General features: G+C 41.1%; 1 protein-coding gene across 3 annotated transcripts in view; it reads left to right on the top strand.

Annotated features, from left to right (window-relative positions):
- Nucleotides 1-13,065, top strand: part of AFF1 (ALF transcription elongation factor 1) — a 197,898-nt gene that overhangs the window by 133,005 nt on the left and 51,828 nt on the right. For 2 of the 3 annotated variants that reach the window (XM_070393102.1, XM_070393119.1), the window contains one exon: nt 10,066-10,110. In XM_070393102.1, the coding sequence (XP_070249203.1) occupies nt 10,066-10,110 (45 nt within the window). The remainder of the gene's footprint in view (nt 1-10,065; nt 10,111-13,065) is intronic. The other variant, XM_070393110.1, reaches the window with a different exon arrangement.

The following is a 13,065-nucleotide window of genomic DNA, read 5'->3' as shown; positions in this document are numbered from 1 at the left end:
TTGTTCCAGTAAGAATTGGTTGTGGAAGGGGCGATAGATCGTATATATAGTTGGGCCATTTGAAAGAACTTGTCGGTTTATCATCGCTGGAATGGTACCAATGCCTAGACTTGTTTTTTGTTTTTTAATATATTTTTATTGATTTCAGAGAGGAAGGGAGAGGGAGAGAGAGATAGAAACATCAATGGGAGAAATCATTGATGGGCTGCCTCCTTCCTGCACGCCACCACCTAGGGATCGAGCCCACAACCCTGGCATGTGTCCTTGACCTGAATTGAACCTGGACCCTTCAATCCACAGGCTGACACTCTATTCACTGAGCTAAACGGGCTAAGGCTAGACTTGTTTTTTTATGGTACCTTTAAAGCAGTGCTTTTTAGCCAGTCTTACTTAATCATTCATAGTTGTTATGCCCACAGTGGGCTTCATGGGGTCTCATGTGATCTTTCATCACTGCACAATATTTTAGAGCCTTAAACCAGCAATTTTCAACCTTTGCCATCTCACGGTTTGACACATGCACTCAAAGAAGGAGCAGCAGTACAGGTTTATATATCAAACTAATTACTAAATATAATACAAACTAATTACTAAAATCCTGCAGTACACCAAACAATATATTTTTGTCAATCTGACAAAAAAAAGTAGGTATAATTGTGATTCCTTTACATTGAATGGCTATTGTGTTGGCTGTTACCAGTTTTTAATTTGACAATCCAAGGGAAAAGAAGTCTGGTATTGGGAAATAGTCAGGTATTGCATGTTTTAAAAGTTCTTGTGCACACCGGTTGAAAATCGCTGCCTTAGATCATTGAGGATTTCTGAGATCTTACTACGTGGTGAGTGGTAATGGTTCACAGCCAAAAGTTAGAAAGTTGATGAATAACTGAGATGAGACATATTTAGTGTCTAACAATGGAAATTTTTTTACATTTGTTTTTCATCCAGATACTTTGTTTTTAAGTCAGTTTATACCTATCTCAGGTATTCCCTTCACCCCACCCCTAACTTTTACACCAAGAAGCTAATTGCATATTATCATAAATAATACCTAGTGAAAATTTTTCTGTATATACATCAGCTTTAAATAGTATTTTTTTAAAATAGCTGTTTCATGTGGCTCTCAGAATCATTGCAAATATATTAAAGTTTACACACTCATGTGATCTCAGGAAATACAGTAGTAATAAACCAATCCTTTGATTACTCTCCTTGTATTTGTTTTTAGGTTTATATCAAGTAAGTGTTTGCAATGATATGTGAACAGCTACTCATTGTTCTTGTTTTTATTTCTTTAAACCAGATCTTAAGAACGAGATCCTAGGTTTCATAATTAAAACATACCATCTTTTACTAGACATCAAACAGAATTAGCAGAATAATTTAAGCTGTTCAGTTAATACAAATTTGAGCTATTATAAGTATTTATGTAATTTAGAAAAAAAATCTGACACTAATTAAAGCAAATCACTTTGCTGATATAATGAAAACAACTAGAAAGGAACAAACTAATTATTCATATTGATCTTTAAAGTACTGATAGTTCCAAACACTTCCTCCTGTATGATAAGATTATGCAATGATATTCAGGGTGGTTTTTTTCTTTTAATTTTTAGATTGTTTTTGCTTTTGTTGGTGAAAACCAAACAAGGAGGTGATATAGTTTGTCTATAAAAGTACAGTTTACATAAAGGTAAAGTTTTAAAATATTAGGGATATTAGCTCTCATTCAAAAAATTTTTATTGAATTTATTGGGGTGAAATTGGTTAATAAAATTATATAGGTTTCAGGTATACAATTATATAATACATCATCTATATATTGTATTGTGTGTTTACCATCCCAAGTCAGGTCTCCTTCCATCACCATTTTATCTCCCCCGTATCCTTTTCTATCTCTCCCCACCTCCTTTCTCTTTTTATTTTTGTTTGTTTTTTCTTTTTTTGTGATGGTTAATCCTCACCCCAGGAAATTTTTCCATTGATTTTTTTTGTTTGTTTGTTTGTTTTTGTTTAGGGGAGAGTGGGAAAGACAGAAACATTGATGTGTGAGAAACATGTCATTTGGTTGCCTTCTGCAGGAGCCCTCACCAGGGCCTTGGCTGGGGAGGAGCCTGCAACCAAGGCATGTGCCCTTGATCGGAATTGAGCCCGGGACCCTTTGGTCTGCAGGCCGACACTCTATCCACTGAGCCAAACTGGCTAAGGCTCTTTTCTCATTTTAAATAAGTGAATTGGAGTGCCTGCACATCTTTCAAGCTTCCAGTATTTTCTTTCAGTGTTTATCCTAGAGCACTGCTGGATTGCTTGTCTCAAGGAGACATACACCTTTCCTTCACCCAGCCTAACCAAGCATGCCTGAGGTACCCCTCTCCCACCAGTCATGATCTCATGTAACTGTTACATCTAAAGCTTTGCTCTCTGAGAAATTCATGTCCCTAAACTGCACTTAGGCAACTTTATTTTTTTTTTTCCTCCAAATTGAGGATTTTTGTGTCCTTAAACATATTCTGTTGAAGGTGTCTGGGGTTTTACAAATGGGAGCAAACATACTGCTTCCAAAACAGAGAAAAATTTCAGAATTCACTTACTCCATAATTACTTTCTGACAAGCTCATGCTTCTGGATTTTGTTGGAAATGCCATGAGATGACAAAATCAAATTCGTTTATTTCACAAATATTACTTGCATATCTGTATTAATCCAGAATTACCTCCAAGAGCCTTAGCAATGCCTGGGTGGGTGTTTAATTTTTTGAAGGGATAGTTTAACAAAGTTGGTTTGCAATTTATATAATAATACTACTTATTACTTATTATTTAAGAAAACTGTTACAAATATCTTATTTTTTTGTTTTCAAACTTATCCCACCTTTCTTTCTTCTTTTTTTTAAAAATGTGTACCATGAGTGTGTCCATAAATCTGTCCAGGGATTTTTAAACTTCTTATCCTAAAATTCTGGGTGTGGATACATAGGTAGTTGCCCCAAGGGCATGATACTTCTGAAGTAATACTGCTAGCACCTTCATACCTTTTCCAGCCTGGGTAGGCACACCCAGGCGGTATGAGTGTGTTCTTGGAACATGCCAAGCTATCTAGGTAATTTACTGTGTGTTCACAGAATAAAGTTAATTTTATGTCAAAACCTTGTTGAGGCAGGCCTTCTGGTTTCCTCCTTTAATTCAGCAGTCGCCAACTGGTGGCCCATGGGGTCCAAAAGGTTGGCGACTGCTGGTTTAAGGAAACCTTTGGAGCAGTGGTTGCCAACCGGTGGTCTGCAGACCACTGGTAGTCCATGAGGTCTGAAAGGTTGTCAACCGTTGCTCTAATCTGTCTCTTGGAAATACTGATTATGGCATCTTAATTATAAATGCTTGAATTTATTTGTATGGCATTAGCTTTAAAGTGTATTATCTTTTTCCTCAGAACAGTCCTATGAGGCTTTGTGTGTTTCAGATGTGTCTGTTCAGTATTTAAGAGTGACTGATCAAAAGAATCCCCACCCCCCAAAAAGAAAACACCACACCCCTCTTTCAAGAACTATGAAATATAATCCCTATGTAATCTAGGTTGGGAAACAGTGAACTGGCCAGCAAACACTGGGCCAGTCTCGATAGCAGGGCTTCCCAGGAGCACCTCACAGCCCACCAGGGCAGGCTATATCCATGCAAGTACAGTCTGCTGAATGTTAGAGGGGCAACAGAGTGCTTAGGAGGAGGCTGGGTCAGAGGGTGTGTCCCAGGGAGGAGAAAGTTACATAGAGGAAGGCTAATAGAAAATAAAACAAACAGGCAGAAGGCATTTAGGTGTATTTTAAGAAAATTTTTATCCCTGTTTTTTTTTATCTCAATTTAATTTTTGTTTTTATTTATGAATCAATAATGTATTTTGTTATTCCGAATTTAAAAGGTAAAAAGATATACAGTGAAAATCTGCCCTCTCTTCTATCCCCAGCCACCTAGTTCTACTTCCTCGAAATGATTGATGGTGTGGGTTTCTAGTTTGTTATTCCCAGTGGTATCGTGTGCATAATAAGTAGCTCTACAGACATGTTCTTTTCTCCATTACCTTTTTATTTATAGAAATACTGGTCATACTGCATCTTGGGTTTTTTTCTCTCCTCCTTAACAGTGTCTTAGAGATGATCCCAAATCAGCGCATGAAGAACTTCCTTATGCTTTGTCATAGCTGCTCAATATTTCTGTGTAAGCGACTTGTGCCATAGTTCTCTTAGCCAGTTTCCTATAGATGGGCATTTATTTATTTACTAGAGGCCTGGTGCACGAAATTCGTGCGGGGGGTGGGGGTGGTGGTGGTGGCTGTCCCTCAGCCCAGCCTGCACCCTCTCCAATCTGAAACCCCTTGAGGGATGGCCGACTGCCCATTTAGGCATGATCTTGGGATTGGGCCTAAACGGGCAGTCGGCCATCCCTCTCACAATCCAAGACTGCTGGCTCCCAACCACTTGCCTGCCTGCCTGCCTGCCTGCCTGATTGCCCCTAACCGCTTCTGCCTGTCTGCCTGATCACCCCCTAACTACTCCCCTGCCGGCCCGATCGATGCCTAACTGTTCCCCTGCCGGCCCAATTGCCCCTAACTGCCCTCCCCTGCCAGCCGGATTGCCCCCAACTGCCCTCCCCTGCAGGCCTGGTCTCCCTCAACTGCTTTCCCCTGCTGGCCCGGTCACCCCTAACTGCCCTCCCTTGCCATCCTGGTCGCCCTTAACTGCCCTCCCCTGCAGGCCTGGTCACCCCCAACTGCCCTCCCCTGCTGGCCTGATTGCCCACAACTGCCCTCTCCTGCCGGCCATCTTGTGTGTTGGAGTGATGGCCAATTTGCTTATTACCTCTTTATTATATAGGATTTTAAAATATATTTTTATTGATTTCAGAGAGGAAGGCAGAGAGAGAGGGAGGGAGGGAGGGAGAGAGAGAGAGAGAGAGAGAGTGAGAGAGAAACATCAGTGATGAGAGAGAATCATTGATCGGCTGCCTCCTGCACACCCCTTACTGGGGATCGAGCCCCCAACCCGGGCATGTGCCCTTGATCGGAATCAAACCTGGGACTCTTCAGTCCACAGGCCGACGCTCTATGCACTGAGCCAAACCAGCAAGGGCTAGATGGGCATTTAGATAGTTTCCAGTATCTTCCTATTTGCAAACAAGGCTGAAGTGAACAACTTGTGCACAAGTCTTTTTGTATATGTAGGAGTTGGTGTTAGAAGTGAGATTGCTGGGTTAGAGTATGAGAAATTAGAATTTGGTGACTGTTGCCAAATTGCTCTCTTCAGAAGTTGTGCCACTTGACCCTCCCACCAACCCCAGTGTCCAATGCCTGTTTCCCTTCATCTCTCTCATAGACACAGTATTGTCAGTCCTTTGTTTTTTGTTTTGCCAATCTGATAGGTGAAAATAGTTTCTAAGAGTATTTTAATGTTTTTAAGGAGAAAACAAAAACAATTTCCTCTTTGTCCCTAGTATGCTTATTTCCATGTGGTTTATTAATTAAAATGTAGACTTATAATTCAGACAAGCAACAGTGTTTAGTAAGTCTTTGAAGCTCTAAAAATTGGAATTAGAAACTTATTTTCGTATTCTGAGTTCTGAGACTGAACACATACCAGCAAGTAGCGTGCACTTGGTGATTCAACAAGGCGGAACGGTTCCCTGCTTCTACAGAACTTGTAATCTGGAAGCACAGAGATAAAACATGGGGTGCATTGACAGGAAAGTGTGTGCAGCTGTGGAGCACGTGTGGTTTCAGGCCGGAGGGACTCAGGGAAGGCTCAAGTGTCATGCTTGACCTTCATACCAGCCCTGTGAAGCCATGCGGACTGGTAATGTGCCTTCATCACCATGAGGAAGTAGTCCCAAACAAGTTGAATCTTATCCAGGATTGCAGAGCCAGAACTAGAATCCAAGATCTGTTGGCTTCCTTCCTCAACGTGCCTTTGTGCTCCCTGCAGTTCCTGGTTAGTGATAACTAAGCCTTTTTGAGAATCGCATTGTTATAAAAGTGCTGCTCTGTTGAAACTTGAGAGACTTAAAGCACAGTATTGCGAGAGCCTCCTGGTCTCAGTGGTGAGGTCTGTTTCTTCCATCCGGCTCTTTTTAGCTTATTAAAACAAACCTGTCACGCTTAGAAGACATTTACTAACATATCTTATTTTGGTATCAGTGCACTTCCCTATGATTACACAGTGTCATTCCTAGAGGAGTGAGGAATCAGACCAAGGCCAGCATTGCTGCCTTTTCAGGTCTGAAGTTTCTGTACTTGAGGGATGTATATAGAGTGATGGGTGCCTTCGCTGCAGTAGCTTTCTCCCCCTGCCAAGCTAGTGAAGTTGCATCTTACAATAGATGATACCAAATGGAGGAAATAATAGTATGGAAAGAGTTGAATGCAATATCAAGTACAATATGTGTTCAATCCACTTATTTATGCATTCATAGGTTGATTTTTATATGCGCCCTGATCAGTGATCAAACCCACAACCTGGTGTATCAGGACAACACTCTAACCAATTGAGCTACCTAGCCAGGGCCACTGCTATTATTTTTAAAAAATTGAATAGAATTATGGTTCTTGTGTTAAGGCCATACCCTACTGGGGAAGTGAGGAGACCTCACTTAGTACAGAAACTTCAGACCCTAAAAGGCAGCAATGCTGGCCTTGGTCTGATTCCTCACTCCTCTTGGAATGACATTGTGTAGCCATAAGGAAGTGAGATCTACACACAGGACCCCAGGAGGGGAGCGCTGTCTCCTTTAGGAACCTAGACACTGAGGGTGGGAGACAACAGTGGCATTTGTAGCTGTAAGTGCCCTGCAAATTAGAGCCTTCTGATTCATGCAAGTAGCATAGGTTTTTATTGCTGCTTTTTATCATCTCTTATTCTTTGAGGACATTTTACCTGAAGATCTTGAGCCTAAACTCAGCTGTGCTTCAAGGAGACTGACTCTTTACTCTTTGGCCTCAGTGTTAAAGGGGGAGCCTGAGTGGGAGTGACAGCACTGAGCTGGAGAGCCAGTGGGGAAAGTGGATTTTACAAAGGGATTAGGCCATAGTGGTGTGTTGATCCACCCCTCCCTTTTTGGAACGTCTCCTCCCAGTGGCAGACTTGGAGGTGCCAAGGTGTACTTGATCAAACAAGGCAGCCTGTCCTTCCAGATCTTTGCAAACACATCTGAAATACCTATATTCTGGTTTCATCCTCTGAATTGATTGGGGGAGGAGTAGAGCTATGAGTCTTAGGTAGATGGAACATAAAATGAGCTCCTACTTCTTACCTCCCCTCTTTAAGTGCAGTTTTAAAATGTATCTTGTACAGGGGCATTACCTCTAATTCTCTAACTTACTTCAAATGGTTCAGTGTAGATGGGGCCGGTAGAGAAAACTATAAAGCAAACATGGTAGAATGCCAACATTTGGGGAATTCAAGTGAAGGGTTTGTGGAAATTCGTTTTACTATTTTTTAATTTTTCTCTTAAGTATGAATTTTCTAAAGAAAAAGTTAAATACATATTTTAGCATTGTCCCATGCAAACATACATATTGACATTATTATTTGAAGTCTGCACAGCATTCTGCTGGGTGTAATGTCAAGATCTTTAGCTGGACTCCTTTTGTTGGTTATTGATCATTTCCGGTTATTTGCCATTATAAACAGTGCTGCTTAGAGACCTGTAAATATGATATAATCTCAGGTATTTGAAATGGCATCCCCAAACCCTTTTGAAACACTCCCACTTCCATAATGGACCTCATAGGAATGTTTACAGTAAATTAACCAATTAATGCTTGAACCTAAGAACTTATTTATAATTTTTAATGGGTTATATGGTGACTGTTGAGCAATAGATCCTGATACTAATAAACACTAAGCCATAGAAAAATTTCTTCATTTTTGGTTCATCTCATGTAATAAAAATTTAGTCAAAAAGCGAATCTTTTAATGATATGAAACATCTTGGCTATGTGTTGACCACTGGAGTAATTATGAAGATCAGAAAGTTTTGTAATGTCCTGAAGTTGTAGCTTTTTTACTTCATTCTGTTGGAAGCAACGAGCAAATCTTTTTTGCCCTAATTCCAACATGCTTGACTTTTTCATTGATTGCCAGAGTTTTCAAAAATTAATTTTTAAAAATTGATTTGAGAGAGAGATTTGTTATTCCACTAATTTTGCATTCATTGGTTGGTTCTTGTATGTGCCCTGATGGGGGATCAAGCCTGCAACCTTGATTGCCACATATTTTAATTAGATTCCCCTTCTCATTCCAGCAACAGGTAAGATGAGGGGACTAGTCAGTGCAGTCAGATGCTCTGTTCTATTAATTCACCTTCATCTTCAAATTATTAGTTTTCCTAATGATGCATGTGAAAAATTGAGGCCATAGAATATAGTTACATTTGACCTTTAGGTCAAAACAGCACTTGTTTTGCTAAAATGTTTGGTTGCTAATGCTTGATTCAGTTTTCAGCCTTCCCTTAATGGCTTTGAAAATAAAGTGGGTGAGCAGGTCTAGTTGTTGACATGCAATAATGTCTGAAGGCAGGTCAGGTGGGACCAGCAGATAAAAAGGATATCACATTCTAATTTCCAGACCCTACCTCAAAACTAACAACAACATTCCAATTAAACCCATTCCATATAATAATATACACGCTTTAAAATCTAACCCAGGCAGGTCAGATCGCATTTGAATGAGGGAAATGGGTTTATAAAACTCTAATTCAGGCACTAGCAGCCAGTGCTGTATTAAATTGCACTCAAATTAGGAACAAGAGCCAGGAAAAGAGCTCTTTTCTGTCTCCTCTAGCTGTGAGTCAGATACTGCACCCAACTGCCCAGCAGACCAGCGCTTTCTGCACACAGTGACAGCAACGGGAGGGGCTGTGTTGTATGGAACTTGCCCAGGGCACTTGGCTCAGAATTGACACACATCAGAAGTTACTGTTCCTTTGAAAACCATGAAGTCATGGGTTTTGTTTCATGTCCCTGGTTAAGGAAAGGTTTGGTTTGGGGTTTTGTTTTTTTTGTATATTTAACTTTTCCATTTACTCTGCACTTAAAAATATAAAGACTGTAAAATGATATTTCCTAGACATTGTCTGTGTGGTGGTACTACCAGCAGCAGCCACCGTTTGTTTAGCTGGGAATAAAGAAGAGATATAAGTAGTGGATCTTTTCTCCAAGACACTAGGTAATCTCTCTCCTTACGGTCTTTCTCTGGGGAAATACTATATGTGTGTGTTTGTATGTACATACATATTTGTGTGTATATGTGTATATAACATGCATATAAAAAGTCAAAATGCTGACTTGAAGTAGGGCTAGAGACATTTAGCTTTTTAAAAAATATTTTTTTTTATTGATATCAGAGAGGAAGGGAGAGGGAGAGAGAGATAGAAACATCAATGATGAGAGAGAATCACTGCCTGATGCATGCCCCCCACTGGGGATTGAGCCCACAACCCGGGCATATGCCCATGACTGGAATAGAACCTGGGATCCTTTGTTCCACAGGCCGACGCTCTATCCACTGAGCCAAACCAGCTAGGGTGAGACATTTAGCTTTAAAATGAATTTTTGGCAGGTTAAAATATTTCCAAAAAATCTATCCTTAATTGGAGGTTGGCCTCCTGACTGTGTGGGCGTATACTAATGTGGGATCATCTACATCCTCCTGTTAATATAGCTTGGCTCACTAGACAGATGTTGCTATGAAGGAGCAAACTGACACTGCTTTTATCTCTTTCTGCCTCTACTTTTGTTATATCCGTTATTCCCCTAGATTTAAGAATATACTAATTTTCTTTATACATTTTCCATTGAAAAGTTTTGACCTGGAGGCCATAATTAGTACCCCATGATTAAGTCAGGTTAATCTCTTTTGTCTTATTTCATCCAGAATGTGTAGTTCCTAATATTTCCCTAGTAAAAGGTAGGCCTGAGGTGATCCTACTTAAGAGAGAGTTGCTGTGTTAATACCTGCACCTAATACTCCAGTTGTGTTTTGTTGTTTGTGTGTACTAACTTTTTCTTTTTCCCATTCACTTTCAGCAGACCTACTCCAATGAAGTCCATTGTGTTGAAGAGATTCTGAAGGTGAGTTCATTGTTACTGTTTCTCACTTGAAGAAATATTTAGGTAGGCAGGCAATATCCATTGACTTTGTGAAAAGTTGCCATTCCAAACCCCTTTAAACAGCCCCACCTCCAACCCCAAACATCTCCAAAAGCAAAATTAACCAGAGCAGTAACAGAGGGACGCTAGGAACATTATTGAACTCTCTGGCAGATTTTATTAATAAAAATGAAGTCTTCAAACTGCAAGGCTTGTGGACCAGAGTTTTGAGACCTCTCTCTCCAGTTTTGCTGGTTGTCCATGAGCACCCAGGAGAGTTGCCTACTTTCAGGGGAACTCCCTGCATGGATGCAGTCAGGGAGCCACCAGCTGTTTGGTCTGCACCTCTTGGTGGTTCATAGGTGACACCTCATATTTGTATTTTCAGTGAGATACAAATATACAGTTTTTAAAGGGGGTAAGAACATAGCAGACAGACTCTGCTAGAAACCAGGAACTGGTCATGTACAAGGGTCCATGTGCAATGTGCCTTAGTGGGTGAATGGAAATAGCTCAGGTTTGCATAGCCTCTTGGGGGAATAGTGCAGTACTTGTAGTACTTATGTTAGTGCAGCATTCCATTGACATTGGCACAGTGAGTGGTAACACTATTTGTTTGTTCGTTCGTTCATTTACTCAGCAAATGTCTATTAATCTTCAAATACTTTTTAGGCATTGGGGATGCCATAGGAATAAAAGTCCTTGCTCTCATGGAGGTCATAGTGGGGAAGATGAATATATAATAAAATTCTAGGTAGTGATAAGTGGTATTAGTCCTGTAGCAGGCAAATGAACAGATAACTAGGCAGAGGAAAGAGTGCAAAAACCTTGAGATGGGAACAGGTTGGTGTGTTACAGAACAGGAAGAAATAGACAGTGTGTCTAGAGCAGCCATGGGCAAACTACAGCCCGCGGGCCGGATCTGGCCCTGAAATGAATAAAAACAAACAAACAAAAAAGACCGTACCCTTTTATGTAATGATGTTTACTTTGAATTTATATTAGTTCACACAAACACTCCATCCATGCTTTTGTTCCGGCCCTCTGGTCCAGTTTAAGAACCTCGAGTCAAAAAGTTTGCCCACCCCTGCTCTAGAGCAAAATGAGGGAGGTGGCGTGTAGAGCGGAGACGGCAGTGGTGTCGCCCAGAAGGCCAGGACTGAAACAGTGCCAAGTATTTTACCCCCACTGATGTGATAAGTCATGCTAAGGCTGGGGCAAATTTGTGATCTTGTGATTCTGGGCAGCTTCCTCTCATGGCCCCAGTTCTCTTAAGGCCTAAGTCCCTCTCCCGAGCTAGGCATTCAGGGCAGTGCATACATTCTTTCAGCAAACTACACATTCCAGTTGCCTAATTCAGTAGCCAGGGCAGTCTTAGGCAGTGACAGTACAATGGATGTTTTCTGGGAATAATTGGTGATTAACCATCATAGATTGGAATTCTAAAGAAATTGGAATTTTAAATAAATTCTAAAGAAATTCTTGGAATTCTAAAGAGATTCTTGGAAAACTTAAGGATGGTACTTTCAAACAACTTCTCAATTAATTATTATATTTTACATTGTAGCGTTATAATGGTCCCATAGCTTAAAGTATAGTCAAATAAACAAAACAGTAAGGAGCTCTCTTTGGTGCAGTATTTTGGTGAAGTTCTTCAAAAGCTAGACAATTAAAAGTTGTAATGCTTTTAATTTTTTAAGTGCTTTCTATGCACTATGTATCCAAGCATTTTTCATAAGTTACCCATAACACTTTGAAAAATAAGTGGTTTTAGTCTACTGTTATTGACATCTGAGGCTCAGAGAGCTCCCAAGAACGCAGGCTCACCTGGCTGTTGAGGGTAAGTCAACATCAATTACGCTGCTTATTACTGTGCCAGGCCATTTCTGTCAATTCTGGGGCTGTAGCGACCCAGAGAGAGGCTGCAGGGACAGGCCGGAGGAGATGTGAACCGAGTTTGGGATTGGAAATAACCTACTAGAGCAGCGGTCACCAACCTCTCAGACCTCACGGACCACCAGTGGTCTGCGAACCACCGGTTGGCGACAGCTGTATTAGAGCACCATGTTCAGCTGTGGTGAGGATCAGTGGGCGATTCTGTGGTCAGAGAGGTTGGTCAGTCACTCAAATATGCTTGTGTTTTTCCACAATGCCAAGTTTATTAGGGAGACCTCCCCAATAAGCCAGCAGTTACAAGCAGGTAGAAGTGAGCAGAGCCAGCATCCAGTGCAAAGTCCCGCTCACTGGCCGTGTCTGCAGTGGAGAGGAGCATGTAGGTCTCAAAACAGGCAGCCACAGGGGTGCACCTGTCAGATGGAGTGGGAGTCAGGCAGGGCTCCGGGCGTGACTGGCACATCAAGCGCCTGGAGGCCGGAGCTCTGAGTTCTTACAGCCTCAGTGGGCAGAGGTCCCGCTCCATATCAGTATTCATATGAAGGCCTTATCCCAGTGTCCAGACTTGTGGTTTTGGCCGTCCCTGTTCCCCGGATCACCTCAGTCGACATAGCACTTGTCATAACTGGCATGGCTGACAGTGACTCCATGTTGGATTGTCAAAAGTGTTCAAAAAGTCCACTCTGCTCTTGCCCCAAAATGTGGGAATTGGTTTTTTTCTTTTAGACGGGGAAGGCAAGAGGCCCATACCCTGTGCTGTCAGCCACTGGCTTCCTTTCAGTCATTTGGGAGCTCCGTTTTCTCATTGGTAAAGAGAAGGTTGCAGTTAGTGATCCCCCAGCCACTTTAGCTCTGATAAAGTATGTATGCGTGTGCATGTACATATTTGTGATTGGACACCTTTAATCTGACACTGTTTTTAGCAGAGTAAGATATAATTCATGACTGTGTGCTTAGAAAAAAGAATTCATGTCAAGGTAAATGTATTCATTTGTAAGACTTAGAAACCTTGCCTCTATGAAGAGTAAATAGAAATTAAACTTC

Source organism: Myotis yumanensis, unplaced genomic scaffold, assembly GCF_028538775.1.
Source record: "Myotis yumanensis isolate MYYU_CA2020_CCGP unplaced genomic scaffold, mMyoYum1.0.hap1 SCAF_1, whole genome shotgun sequence".
Taxonomy (NCBI): Eukaryota; Metazoa; Chordata; class Mammalia; order Chiroptera; family Vespertilionidae; genus Myotis; species Myotis yumanensis.
This window is presented reverse-complemented; position numbering and strand designations above follow the sequence as displayed.